The sequence below is a fragment of the Gymnoscopelus microlampas genome (genome assembly GCF_963454915.1).
Source record: "Gymnoscopelus microlampas genome assembly, chromosome: 2".
Taxonomy (NCBI): domain Eukaryota; kingdom Metazoa; phylum Chordata; class Actinopteri; order Myctophiformes; family Myctophidae; genus Gymnoscopelus; species Gymnoscopelus microlampas.
Genome location: NC_139939.1, coordinates 47,328,820 through 47,344,154, shown reverse-complemented (window position 1 = coordinate 47,344,154; position 15,335 = coordinate 47,328,820). Strand labels below are relative to the sequence as shown.

At 42.0% G+C, this 15,335-nt stretch overlaps 1 protein-coding gene across 2 annotated transcripts in view; it reads right to left on the bottom strand.

The window, feature by feature from the left end:
* Positions 1-3,569: 3,569 nt before the first annotated feature.
* hoga1 (4-hydroxy-2-oxoglutarate aldolase 1) overlaps positions 3,570-15,335 on the bottom strand; it is a 32,620-nt gene continuing 20,854 nt past the window's right edge. For both annotated transcript variants that reach the window (XM_084075787.1, XM_084075786.1), the window contains exons 6-8: positions 12,871-12,967; positions 7,546-7,679; positions 3,570-4,869 (exon numbers count right to left, since the gene is read on the bottom strand). In XM_084075787.1, the coding sequence (XP_083931913.1) occupies positions 4,720-4,869; positions 7,546-7,679; positions 12,871-12,967 (381 nt within the window). In that variant the 3' untranslated portion in view covers positions 3,570-4,719. The remainder of the gene's footprint in view (positions 4,870-7,545; positions 7,680-12,870; positions 12,968-15,335) is intronic.

Genomic DNA, 15,335 nt, shown 5'->3' with positions numbered 1-15,335 from the left:
TGAGCTTGTAGATCGTCTATTTTTTGGAATTTATGAAAAAGAGAAAAAAACGATGTAATTGAATTACATACTCCGAAACAGGGAGGCCAGTTTTAAAGTGATTAAGGAATGTATGTTTGCAGAAATAAGCGTCGATCTAAAATCGGATTAATCTGCAAAAAGAAATAATAAAAAAAAACATTAAGAGGTGCAGGAAAAAATGAATAAAAGGGACCCTGAATGTTGAGGCTGAAATTGCGAAATCTAGGGGGGTGGCAATTTCCATTCAGTGGAAGCCTAAATGACGCCCCTGGGAATGGGAGTTGCATGCAGAGATGTAGTCAGGGCAAGGGACACTTGAGCTCAGCTCAAGTGAGGAGAGAATATGGGTTTTCTTGATCTTGTGTGTGCATGCGCGTGCGTGCGTGCGTGCGTGCGTGCGTGCGTGCGTGCGTGCGTGCGTGCGTGCGTGTTGTGTGTAGTGTACCGAGGGAGGTGAAGACATGATCTACATATGTGTCCACTGATGTACTGATCTTCTCCTCACTCAGTGAACTATAACTGCACGGGGGAATAGTTGCATCAGATGTCATGTATCAGTAAATGTTTAATAGCCTCGTCTTGTCTTGATTCTGTGTGATTCGGAACAAAAGGTGCAGCCCTACTTTAAGCATGAGCGCAGAGATGCTTCGCACAGGCCTTGCTATGGAACAGCCCCGGTTAATGGAACAAACACACGCACGCGCACGCACGCACACACACACACACACACACACACACACACACACACAGCAATGGGTCCAGGGTTTCTCATCGATTTCTGGTTCTTACTTTCTCTTGTGCCTTTTCCTCTTTTCTTCGGCTCCCCCATTCACGTTACCATCATCATCAGTCCTTTTCTATCCTCTGATGGTCAATCAGACCCTTTTATGTTAAAAAAAAAAGGTTTCACGAACACACAGACTCACATACACACACCTTTTCCCTTTCTCTTCTTTTCATTTCCTTGCTTGTTCTTCTCCTCTCCCCCCCCTGTCTTTTCATCCTGTTCTCCTCCACCCCTCCATTACTCTCTCTCTCTCCCTCTGTCTCTTTATCTCTCTCTCGTTCCCCTTTCCAATGTGGATGTGGGACAATGAGTGGCAACTCATTGTGTCAGTCTGGGAAGTGACTGTAACAGAAAATGCACAGAGAGAGAGAGAGAGAGAGAGAGAGAGAGAGAGAGAGAGAGAGAGAGAGAGAGAGAGAGAGAGAGAGCGCCACAGTCAGTGTGAGGCAGGCGTTCGAGTCAGACCACAGTGGGAGGTACTGTGATTGTAATTTTCCAATCTCTTTTGTACATACAGTGTTTGTATTTGTTGATGACATGTATTATTATTGTGTACATTTTCTATGCTAATTGAATACTAATATTCAGGGAGCTATTAGCTACTAATAGCTCCCTGGACATACATGCACACACACACACACATGAAATCATACACAAACACATTCTGGGTGTGGAGAGAACATTGCTCTATTTTAAAGACCCTTTTAAATTTAGAATTTTCCCTTTTATAGAACGTAAGTACTTTGCTGGGTGCTTTAATTGTGGTGCATATTTATGTATTGTCTTTAATTGTCTTTATGCATTGACCAGGGCAAAACAATTTCCCCTTGTGGATAATAAAGACATCTTATCTTATCTTATCTTATCTTATAGGACCACAATGGAAACAAGTCCCCAGGACTTTTTTTTTGTGTTATCCTTTCATAGCCTTAATGTACCACCATGCTGTTTACATTACTGACTAATAAAGTATTCAATCAATAAAATAAAATAAAAAAAACAGGCAGGCAGTTTACCACGGGCGGAGAGGAGAGGAGAGGAGAGGAGAGGAGAGGAGAGGAGAGGAGAGGAGAGGAGAGGAGAGGAATGGAGAGGAGAGGAGAGGAGAGGAGAGGAGAGGAGAGGAGAGGAGAGGAGAGGAGAGGAGAGGAGAGTCAAAGACAAGCGGGGGGAGGGGATGAAATCAGAAAATCTTTTGAGCGTGTTTTTAATCTGGGGCGCAGCCAGAAAAGGAAAGAGCAGAGAGAGAGAGAGAGAGAGAGAAGCTGGGCCCTATACTGTACATGCTACATTTCACAGAGAGGTCACTACATCGCCTAGAGGGGGGTGGGTGGGTGGGTGGGTAGCGAGGAAGAAGAGCAGAGAGAGAGAAGCTACATGAAACTATGTAGGAAAAGAACGAGGCAAAGCCAACTTGTGTCAGAAAGAGGGATGATGATGATGATGAGAGGGAGAGAAGACCTTGAGAGAAACAAGATTTTTCTCTTCCAGATGTGAGACGTTGATTGTAGACGGAGAGAGAGAGAGAGAGAGAGAGAGAGAGAGAGAGAGAGAGAGAGAGAGAGAGAGAGAGAGAGAGGTGTGCACACACACACACACACACACAGGAAGGGGCCCTGGTGTCAGCTGATCTCCCTGCCTCTCTCCCACGACACGTCATCTTTATGTGACAGGGACGGTGCAGAGGGCAGCCTGCTGAGCTCTGCTGCCAAGCAGCAGCTTTGCTGACTCGCCACTCGGGCCGAGAGTGGGATTTCTCCCATCCCTCCATCCATCTATCCATCCATCTATCCATCCATCTATCCCCACCAGTGTTGCCAGATATAATTTGTGAGGAAAAAAAACAAGCAACCAGGTCTATGAAAACAAGCCCCAAAAGAAGTGTCACACTTTGAAGCTACTGTATATACATGGGCTATTCGAAAATAGCCGATCTATAGGCTCACAACGCAGCTTGTAGATCTGCTATTTGAAATAAAATGTCTTGGGGGAAAAAAGTGCAAAATGTGGAATATTATTTAAAACATTCTAAGAACACAAATCTGGGACGGGGGGTCCCTGGGACAAAATGTGGAGCCCGCGGGCAAATACATTGGGGGTCCTTGACATGAAAATGGTTGAGAAGCACTGGTTTCAACCATAATCAAAAAATAAAATGGAAGCAAGCCCAAATAAGCAACTACACTTCAGAAACAAGACCCAAATAATCACACTACCAAGCGACAACTACAGAAAAACAAGCCCAAAGTAGCTTAGAATAAGCAGACATGGCAACACTGATCCCCACCCCCTTGCTTCACTTCTCTCCTCTGCTCATCCCCGCTTCCATCCCGAATTCCCCCCCCCCCCCCCCCCCACACACACACACCACCCCCCTCCCTCATGGCTGTCAGGGGCATAGCATCACACACCCGGGGTTTTTAGAAGCACTAATTGAGATCAGAGAGTTGCCCTTGATGATCTGAGCAGCGCACGGTGGGGTGCGCTGCCCCCGTGTGGTCAGCTACAGCGACAACAGCAGCAGCAGGCTGGCTATGAAAATGTTTTTTTGTTTTTTTTTGTTAAATCAATATTCCTTTTTCATCTGAAGGATGCTCATGATGTTTCATTTTATTTAAGAAAAGGCAGGAGGGAGAAAGACACGATGCTCTCTTTATTGCCCCTGGCCTTCAAAGGGATTCAAAACCTCAGCTTCCTTTTTTTAAATTCTTTATTTCAAATAAATTCATTCATTCATTCATTTTTTTGTTTTGCCATAAGCATCACATCAATGTCAGTGAGAGGCCTTGGAGAGACCTGAAAGGAAATCAACTCACATTGTTTGAAAATCCTTGGCAAATCCTTACCATACAAATCATTATCAATTTATTATCGTTTTTTTCAGTGTCACAGTTCATCCTTTACTCTTCGTACATACTCTACTTACAAATAATATCGTCACTGTCGGGCAGAAACCTTGTCCATAATATTTCATCTTTTAATGTTTTTTCATGAATGAACGTACGCAAAGTAGCCTTAAATCTACAAGCTCACAACACATTGCGACGTGAAAATGGCCTATTTTTGCCATTTTTGAAAAGAAAAATGTAAATAAAGACTTCACCAATGAAAAGTATTATCATACCGTTTGGAAGTACAGTACAAGGTTTCTGCTCGGCGACAGCATCGATAATACTAACCACTTGAACCCCAGCATCCGTATTGTGGGGAAAGCTTTCGCAGGAAACAGCAGATCGACAAGCTCACGACACGTTACGCCGTACTAGGAAGGTACAGTAGCCTTGTTCCCAGCCTTTACTCATCTCCAAGGAGAAAAGCCTAAAGTATATCTAAACATAACTTACAACAGGGGCTTCAACGTTTTCAGACCAAGGACACCCTAGCGGAGAGAAGCAGGGACCCCCTCTATATTGTATAAAATTGCGTTGCATATTAAACTTCTTTTTTTTTACTTGGTCTACTCTTTTTTTACCCTCTACACCTATACCTCTTTGCCAAAAATATCAGAACGCCGCGCAGCGCGAGGCGTTGTGAGCTTGTAGATCTGATATTTTTGGCTGAAGTTCTCCTCAGAAATGGGATGCTAGTGGTTAATGTAAAAAATATCATATCACACAAAGATTTGGCGGCCCCCCTGTAGTAACTCTGAGGACCCCCTAGGGGTCTAATGTCTAATCCTAACCCCGAATTATTTCATAATCGTAAACCTAATGCTAAAAATCCTTTCATCTTCTTGTGAGGACCAGGAACATTGTCCTCACAACAATATCTTTCACAAATTCTACTATACTTGTGGGTACATTTCGCCCTCACATAAGTACAGTGATTAATACAAGTATACACACACACACACACACACACACACACACACACACACACACACACACACACACGCACACACACACGCCTCCTCACAACCAGCCATTACTGGAGAAGTCCCGCCTCAGCAGCTGTGCCTGGGCCTCTGTGAGTGGCTGCAGAGGTGAGCGACAGGTGCCACCGTGGTAACCAAACCACTCCATCGCCTGCTTGAGAGCGGGCACTCCCAACTTCCTGGTCACCTAGCAACAAGAAGGTATGTAAGCGCTATAATCACTCTATCTATACGTTACAATATATATGGTACGGAGCCATTATTGTTCATGTTCTATCTCCTAATGTGGGTACATCCGTGTTTCTGACGGGTGTCAAATTCAAAAATAGCAAAGAAGTAGCAGACCGACCGCGTTCCGAGCCACGTTTCGACAGTGGTGGAAAAAGTACTCAAATGTTTTACTTCAGTAAAAGTATCAATACCACAATATAAAAATACTCTGTTACAAGTAAAAGGCCTGTGTTCCAAAATGTTACTTGAGTAAAAGCACAAAAGTATTGGCATCAAAATATACTTAAAGTACCAAAAGTAAAAGTACTAAAATGTTTGAAAATAGCAGATCTACAAGCTCACAATGCATCGCATTTGAGCTTGCAGATCGGCTATTTTCAAATAGCCTAGGTATACAATAGGGCTGAAGTGGTTAATGTATGTTTTATAATGTAATCATTTATATCTGCAAAGTAACTAAAGTTTTCAAATAATTGTAGTGGAATAAAAGTAAAATATTTGCCTTTGAGATGTAGTGGAGTAGAAGTAAAAGTACGGAAAATTGGAAATAATTCAGTAAAGTAAAAATACCTCAAAACTGTACTCAAGTATAGTACTTGAGTAAATGTACTTAGTTACTTTACACCACTGCGTTTCGAGCTTGTGGATCTGCTACTTTTGAGTGACATTGTAGCGTGATCAAGTAGGGCGTTAATTTACGGAGAAAAAACACAAAAAGTTAAAAGAAGGAGGTAAGAGGTTTCTGCCCGACGACAGAGACGACACTGTATGGCTTAGGAGAGACTGGCAACAAGAGGTAGTGCTATAATCACTCTATTACAGTGGTTCTTAAAGTGGGGTCCGGGGACCCCCAGGGGTCCTTGAGGGGGTTCCAGGGGGTCCCCACTCCCCACCTAAATTTTAGATAGTTAGGAACCAAATGGACCCTTATGGGTCTGTAACTCTGAGAGTGTACAAATGGAACCAATGAACCAAATGGACCTGTTAACGGGTCCATTTGGTTCATTCTCAAGAGTTAAATTAACATTGATTTTACAATATAAATTGGGGTCCCAGAGATAGAAATGCCATTAAATGGGGGTCCGTATATAGCCTAATATGCATGTCAAACTGGGGGTTCTTGAATTAAAATGGTTGAGAATCACTGCTGTAACAATCTGCTCTCTTATCTTCTCTTATGGGGGTCACTGGTATATCTTTTCAAAAGGGGGTATGTGGGCTAATAAGTGTCAATTTGGGGGTCCTTGACATGAAAAAGTATGAGAACCACTGCTCTAGTATGTACAATATATGGTACAAAGCCATATTGTTCATATTAAATCTCCTAATGTGGTACATAAATACTGCATGGCTTAGGATAGACCTTGTTGGCCATTGTACTCCAGAGGTTCTACCTATCCAGACACTGTTACAATTTAGTCTCCCTCTGTAGAGCAGTGGTTCTCAGATGTTTTCATTTCAAGAGCCACCATTAACTCTGAGAGTGTTTGAATGGAACCATTTGCTTTTTTTTAAATAACTAGAGGTTCGGGCCGTTACGCGGCCCTCACACCTACGTCGCACCGCCGATTCGACCAATATGTCTGAGTCATAGTGTCGGGGGCTGTGTCAGAGTACATGTTGTACTAGGGCTGCACAATTAATCGAAAAAAGATCGTGATCTCGATTCAGACACCTATGCAATCTCGATTTTAAATTATGGCGATTTTTTTTTCAATGTTAAAAATGTTTTAACATTGATTTTTTTTTTTTTCATATATTTACAAGAGAATCGTGTGAGAATCGTGATCTCAATTCTTATGGAGGAAAATCGTGATTCTCATTTGAGCAAGAATCGTGCAGCCCTATGTTGTACTCATCTGTCTGTGTCCCTTTTATGCCCATATATGGAGATCCCTGATGTCATCAGTATATGCATATCTACCCCCCCCCCCCCCCCCCCCCAACAAAAAGTTGACACTTGAAAAAGTTTGAGAACCACTGCTCTACCAATACAAACGGATCAGACAACATAACAACTTAACTATTGTTTGTAAACAGTGGCGTTCCCACTGTAGATGCCGTTCTCAGGAATCTGATGTACAGTTTTATGATGAGGTTGAAGGACTCAAAACATTTAATTATAATGTCTTTAACTTAAGAAGAGCAGCATTAGGTACTCTTCTTGTTTGTAGACATTGGAGAGGGTGTAGCCTGGGAAGCAAAGCTTTTCGGGTCTATGATCCGGTCGGGAGTGGAAGTAGCCCTACGTCACCAGGCGCGCCAATCCGCGCCATCAAGCGACCGGATCGCGACAATCCGGAAAGACGTCACCCCAAAATAGGTCCGTCCTAATAAAATCTTTGATGTGGCGTAGTTTAGCTTATTTTTTAAATATAAATGTGAGTGTACTTTCCAGAGACTATTTAGCGTCTGTATTATCTCACGGGGAAATTCTATTCCATTTAAATAGGGATTGGGGAACCAAAACAAAGCGGCACACGCGTCTTTAGTAACGCATACCAGGCTTTCCTTCGAGGTGGAAAGACTGGTGACGCGAGGTTAGAGAGGGTGTCTGTATGGTTTTCTTCTCTTTCTGTTATTTGTTGTTGTTTTAATCATTGTTGTGTATCGTATCGTAGAATGTACTCACGGCGGCATTAGGCTCAATGAGTCGCTGCTGCAGCTCTCTGGCTTCCTCCCAGCGTCCGGACGCACACAGACGCTCCAGTTCACACACCTCTCTGCCCAGCACGTTGGCCAGCGCACACACACCGCCCACTGCACCTTTGTGTAAGATACAAGACACACACACACACACCTACACGTTAGGGCTGTCAACTTTCCTCAGAAATGATATTCGAATATTGGTCTTAAAAATTGGCAGATATTCGAATATATTCGATTATTATTATTATAAAAACCTTTTTTTTTTTTCAAAAATTTTATTTTTTTCATTTTTTTTTGACAGAAACAATACAAAAAACAATGTATCGAGTGCTCGGATCCAATAAAACATATCTTTTGTTTGTTTTTATAACTTGATACATTGTTTTTTGTATTGTCCCTGTCAAATAAACATTAAAAGAAAAAATAATAATATTCGATATATTCGAATATTTTAATTTTCATATTCGAATATACATATTTTCCCCATATTCGAGGAATATTCGATATTCGAATATTAATTCACCAGCCCTACTACACGTTAGCCAGCGCCAGTGGTTTGACGAAGTACTTGACCCCTTGAGTAAAAGTACACTAATGGTCAAATTTACTCCACTACTAAGTCAAAGTAGCTCAGTCAAAATGTTACTTATGTAAAAGTACAAAAGTAGTTGCTTTCAAATATACTTGAGTATTCAAAAGTACATGCTTTAAAAAAAGTACAAGAAAAAGTGAACGTTTCACAATGAATTTGTGGAACTGTAACTCTCTGAAACCACACGCACTGACCAGTGTTGCCAGATTCTGTGATAGAAACAAGCAACCAGGTCTAGGAAAACCAGCCCAAAAGAAGCGACTATTAGGCCACATGAGCACTTTAACATATACATCAGCTATTTGAAAATAGCAGATCGACAAGCTCACAACGCGTCGCGATGCGACGCGTTGTGAGCTTGCAGATCGGCTATTTTCAAATAAAATCTTGCTGGGAAATTATAATAAGAAGATCTGGCAACCCTGGCACTGACGTGCTTGCTTGTAGAACCACTATGCTATACAAGGCCTGTAGAAACGCCTATAAAAATAGAGAAATTAATCGGATCATCAAAAAGGACATTTAAATGTTTTATTAAACACTCCCGCACAGGCGCACACACACATCAGCAGGGCATTTTCTATCCCCCCCCCCCCCCCCCCCGCCTCACTGAGATGAGCACATTCCTTTACTTACAGTCTGTTATTGCAGAGCAAACAAACTCACTGTTGAAACCACTTGACATCACTACACAGGACGAACATAACACATACCAGTACAGTACCATATGAGAATATAAGTATAGTAAGTATAGTAAGTATATTATATAACATAAGGGGTGATGCAAATTTGATGGAGAGGGCCACTATACTGTATTTCCACACTCACTCCAGAGGGCCACATTCAGGGTTGCCATATCTGCTTATTATAATTTCCCCCGCAAGATTTTATTTGAAAATAGCCGATTTACAAGCTCACAACGCGTCGCGATGCGACGCGTCTGGCAACACCGGCCACATTGCATATACTGTTGGGCAGAAACCTCTTATCTCCGTTTTATTTTAACTTTTTTCGTAAATGAATGCCGTACTTCGCCATTCTATGTCACACAAAAGTAGCAAAAATCTACAAGCTACAAAGAACTACAAAGATCTACAAGCTCAAAACGTGTCGCGACGCAACGCCGTATGTGGCCCCCGGGCCGCCAGTTGCCCATGTATGGTACAGTATGAAAGAATGAAAGTATATCCGATAGTTTTGAGAGAAAACATGTGAGCGTTTCCTCCTCACAGTAGGATGACATTGTCTGGTGAGAAAAAATGATGACTGCAGATAACATTCCCCCCCACTGGCCTCTGTGCAGTTTGCCAGCACAGCAGACCAATGGCGACTGATCGTTGAAAAAAAGAAAAGAAACGCTATGCGATTCCACAAGGGCATCTGGCCTGTGCTCTGCACAGATCAAATGGCTGCCGGCTTGGGCCAGAGCCTATACTTTTTAAGCCATTAAGACCGGGAACGCATCAGTGTCATTTTAAGATTACTTTAGCTATTCAAAAATAGCAGATAATACAAGCTCGTAGCGTGGCACTCAGTGCCGCGCTACGAGCTTGTAGATCTGCTATTTTTCTTTTGGAAAAATTGTGAAAATATGTGCAAATCTTTGAATATATATATATATTTTTTTTTAAAGCAAACATTTGTAACTCAAATCTTTGCTTCTGGGGGATTCTGCAAATGTCTTCTAAATCCTAAGAGTTTTCTGAAACACTTACTGTATGTTGCTATAATATCACTGGTTCTCAAACTTTTTCATGTCAAGGAGCCCCGAAATGATATGTATTTGGCCGCGGACCCCCATCTCATAATATTTTGTTCCAGGGACCCCCCCCCCAGAAGCAAAGATTTGAGTAAAACAAATGTTGCTTTAAAAATATATATTTATTCATTCAAGATTTGCACACATTTTTTCAAAAATAGCAATTCTACATGCTCATAGCTCGGCACTCGGTGCCGCACTATGAGCTTGTAGATCTGCTATTTTTGAATAGCCCAAAGTATAAAATAATGGTTAATTATCGGTCTTTCGGTCTTAATGGGTTAACTTTAGCGATGGACAGTCTAAAGAGAGCTCCTCCTCACTCACTCTTGCCTCATCTTGATGTGACACAGCTCTGAAGTTCCTTGGTTTTGAAATTGGAAGTTCTTCTGAGTGACAGATAGACCCCCCCCCTCCACCCTCACCCTCCTCCTCCTTTCTAAAAAATCCTTGGGGGATATAGGGGGGGGGGGGGGGGGGAGTTCTGAGACTGCAGACCCTGGGACATCAAAAAGCTTTTGATCAAACACACTCTCATGCACGCATGTACGTACGCACACGGCAACTTCACACCGACATCTTGAACATGTTAATATCAAGTCGTTCAGTTGTCGGGTGTGTTGTTGCTGCTACTCAACCTCTATGCAGATCACCCTCCATGCAGTAGCTGTGTCAGTCACTTAGCTCTACCCTCCACGCGCACGCACGAACGAACGAGAGCGCGCGCACGCGCGCGCGCACACACACACACACGTTTGTATTACTATACTTGTGAGGACCTCAACACTTGGACCTCAACACCTCAACACTAGCCATGTTATGAATGCCATTTTTAAAAAAAATACATTTTTAACCATAAGCCTAAAGCCGAAAAACAGCAGATCTACAAGCCAACGCGTCGCAGCTGTGAGCTTATAGATCGGCTGTTTTTCGGTGCATGACACTGGCACGCAACTAAGTATAAATCATGTTGAACTCTAATTTCGATCCCTAAACCTAGCCTTTAAATGTCTAATCCTAACCAGAATGTTTTTCTAATTGTAAACATATCTCTAAAAATGTTTTTTTAACTATAAAACAGCCATTTGTCTTGTGAGGACCAGGAGAACGGTCCTCACTATGTATATTTCTTCAAATTCTACTATACTTGGTCCTCGCAAGTATAGTAATACACACACACACACGCACACACACACACACACACACACACACACACACACACACACACACACACTCGTGCGCACGCACGCACGCACATTACTCTCATATTTCAGTCATGGAAACGAGAACACACCAGGGAGCAGAGATCAGAGAGAACTCTGCGTGTGTGCATGTACAAGTATGACCGTGTATGTATGTGTGTGTGCGTGCACATGATGTGAAACAGGGAGAAAGCGTGTCTTTGACAGGGCTATAAGGCACAGAACATGACTCATTAAGTTCCTGAGCATCATATCGATGCCTATCCCCAAATGTGTTATCTAACCCGTGCCTATGGTGTAACCGTACGTGGCTGACATAGCAAGCAGGCACTTATGAGGAAACTGGTATCATATCACATCACATCGTATCTCTCTGCTTGTGTTGCACTGCAGCGGAGCGTGGCATAAATTGCACAATTCTCACGGAATGTTTCCTCTTACGACATCAAATATTCATAATGATAATAATAATAATAGTAATCATACGGTCCGCACTCCTTTGCGGTATGTGGTAAATGTGGTATCTTGCGTTTAACCCATCCTAAGTATCATGGAGCATGGCTGCGGGCGCTACGGGGGCAGAGCCTCTGGGAGCAGTTAAGGGGTTAAGTATCTTGCTCAGGGACACTTCCCGACGCGTAGACCGGGGCCCGGGATGCGAACCGGGGACCTTCTGTTTCCCCAGACGTCCTCTCTAAACCACTCAGCTGATCTACTTTCGGTAAGTAAAGGAGAATCTCTGAGGCGTTTCAGTACAAGTATGTAAATCAACTTCAGAGACTTGGAACTTAACACATAATGTCTTTACACACCGGGAGTGTGATGAATAAACCATACGAAAATGTGTCGCAAATATTTCACTTCAAACAATTACTTTGGTGATTCAAATAAGTCAAATAAACTGTTTATTTATTTATTTAACCCTTAAATTCAACTAATGATTTCTAAGGACTAAAAGATAATCGTTTTATTTGACGGCCTTTCTGCACTGGCATTTATTTGGTTTTGGACCGTCAAAATATCGACAACATCAAAGGCCAAGTGATGAAATAACAGGCCTGACTGATTCGATCAATGACCTCCTCAACAATAAAACAAACCACAGTATCCTTTGGAAAGCGGGTCGGGAGTAATGTCAAGTATACCTGGAGTCAATGTGCTAAACGTGCCAGACCACTGGCATGGTCCACTAGCCTTTGTTCTTTAACTTTGTGAATGTAAGTTTAACCTTTATCCCAGTGTGTCCCCAGTGGTGGAAGCAGTACTCGGATATTTTACCTAAGTAAAAGTAGAAATACCACAATAAAGAAAATCTGTTACAGGTAAAAGGCCTGTGTTCAAAATGTTAAAACATTTGAGTAAAATGACAAAAGTATTGGCATGAAAATATAGTAAGAGTACCAAAAGTAAAAGTACTAAAATGTTTGAAAATAGCAGATCTACAAGCTCGTGGCGCGTTGTGAGCTTGTAAATCGGGCCGAAGTCGTTAATGTATGTTTTATAATATAATGATTTATATCTGCAAAGTAACTAGTAACTAAACTTTTCAAATAATTGTGTGAAGTACAATATTTGTCTCTGAGTTCTAGTGGAGTAGAGGTATAAAGTAGTGAAAATTGGAAATACTCCAGTAAAGTAAAAGTACCTCAAAATTGTACTTAAGTACAGTACTTGAGTAAATGTACTCAAGTTACTTTACACCACTGTGTGTCCCAGTCATAACATTCCTCCCATCATCCAGGGGTTCTTTCTTACCAACACAATAGGCAGCCATGAGAAACCCCGCTGAGCCAGCCAGAACCTGGAAATCCTGCGCTTTGGTTTTGTGTATAATCAGGCCGATCCGTGTGATCTGAGGAATGGGTAGAACACAGAGAAACAAAGAGAGAGAGAGAGACATGTTAAAAAAAAAAAAAAAAGACAAAGGAAAAATGTTTCATCTTACTCAAATGTTTGTTCCCTTCATCTTCGTCACTCCTCCCTGCTGTCAGGGCTAATATTCTACTCTCTGGGGGTAGCTGTCACCCACGCTTAATTTATATGTCATTGCATATATAAAAATGAAGTATTTTCAACTGAAAAAGACACGTCAAAAGGTGTCTTTTTCAGTTGAAAATACTTCATTTTTGTCAAGTATAAGTGTCATGCCTCGAAGCGTGAATTCGCTTATAACCTGCTGCCACCTATACGTTGTTATACCTTTGAATCCGGGAGCCACCTCTGTGTCTCATTAGTTGTTGCTATACATAGAGCAACATAATGTTTTATTACTTTTTTTAGTAAGAATTTGAACATTTTCAGAAATCTTAGGTTAGGTTTTAGAAGGCGTTTTTAGAATCGGCCCCAGGTCTAAATGGGTTAAGAGTGAGAGAGAACCAGAAACCAAATAACTGAACCCAACAACAACAGCCCCAAATTCACATGAGTCTGGGGGTTTTGGAGGGCTATCTTCTTCCCTGCATCCTAAATGGAGGAGGAGGGGAGAGTCAAGGAGAGAGTGAGCTGTGGAGAGAGAGAGAGAGAGAGAGAGAGAGAGAGAGAGAGAGAGAGAGGAGTCCCCCAGAGAGAAGAGGCAACTTCAAAAAGAAAAGAAAAAGGAGGATGGGGAGAGAGCTCATGAAAAATTCATCCCCTCACTATTTTGTTTGCCTTTCGTATTCTCTTTTGTCAATCTGGATATGAAGCGCTATATCCAAATAAACCTGAAATGTTGAAATGTTCAAAGGGAATTGTAAGATAATTCCCTCCTCACCCCTCATTCCCCCCCCCCCCCCTCCCCACTTTTGCTTCGTGCGGGAGATGACATTCCGTGGGGAATGACTCCAGTTTCACCGTCCATCACTGTTACCGTTACTTATGGGAGGATTTATTTTTAACCCATCAAGACCTGTAACGCATCTGTGTCACTTTTTGATTTGAGCTATAAAAGCATCATTTTACACTTTGGCTATTCAAAAATAGCAGATATACAAGCTCATAGCTTGTAGATCTGTTATTTTTGAAAAATCGAGAAAATGTGTGAAAATTAATATATTTACATTATTTTAAAGCGAACATTTTTAACTCAAATCCTTGCTTCATGTGGGTCCCTGGAACAAAATATTTTGAGATGGGGGTCTGCGGAAAAACACATAATTTTGGGGGTCCTTGACATGGAAAAAGTTTGAGCACCACTGATATAGAAACGTACGTTTTTCAGAAAACTGTTGGGATTTATTGGAGACATTAAATTATGTAGAATCGGCTTCGGGTCTTAATGGGTTAACCACCTGGCGTCAGTCAATCCACCAATCAGTCATTTCAAAAACACACAGGGCCTGTAATTGATCAATCACTCAGGCAGGGCTATAATAAGAGCTCCCGCTGGTCCCTGCTAACAGCGTGAATACCGTACCCTAATAAAATATACTGTATGTATATCAGCGCTGTCGGGTGGAAACCTTGTATGTCCAAAACTGTTACTTTTCAGAAAATGGAAAAAAAAGAACCTGTTTTCCAATGGATCCAATGTAGTCCAATTATTTAGTCACAAGGTTCAGCATTTATAAAACCCACAGACTGACTTTAAACCCACTTTAGCAGTTTCACAACGCATCGCGATGTGACGCATTGTGAGGTTGTTGATCTGCTATTCTTACTCATTTTGTGCGACACTTTAGTATGATGAGTACCAAGTAGGACATCGATTTACGAAAGAAAAAGTTGAAACATGGAGATACAAGGTTTCTGCCCGATATACGGCGATACACTATATTTTTCACCTGTGCAAAAACAGCGTGGCACAGACTGCCGTCCACCCGGGTGGTATAGAACTACTCATTACTTTAACCGTGGTCTTTTAGCATTAATCACAGTTTTCCACCATCGTTTTGATGCCAATTTCAGAACACTGAAACTTCAGAATATTTTTCTAAACCTTGGATACTCACTTCACAGATATTTAAAAATGCCATTATTTTCAAAACTCAAGACTTTCTTCAATTGTTTGGATACACTGAACCGAAAACTAGAGATCATCAGTACACAGTAGCTTGTTCATCGTCTCCGCTAGGCCGAAGGCATGGCCGAGACTATGTTTTGCACCCCGTCCGTCCGTCCGTGACCAGCTAATCTCCAGCACGGTTGGCTTGATCGCAGCGAAACTGCACACACACTCCCTGGATGCCAGAGCAGAACCTCTGCCCCAAATGTTTCACATTGCCCTATTATAGCGCCACCAG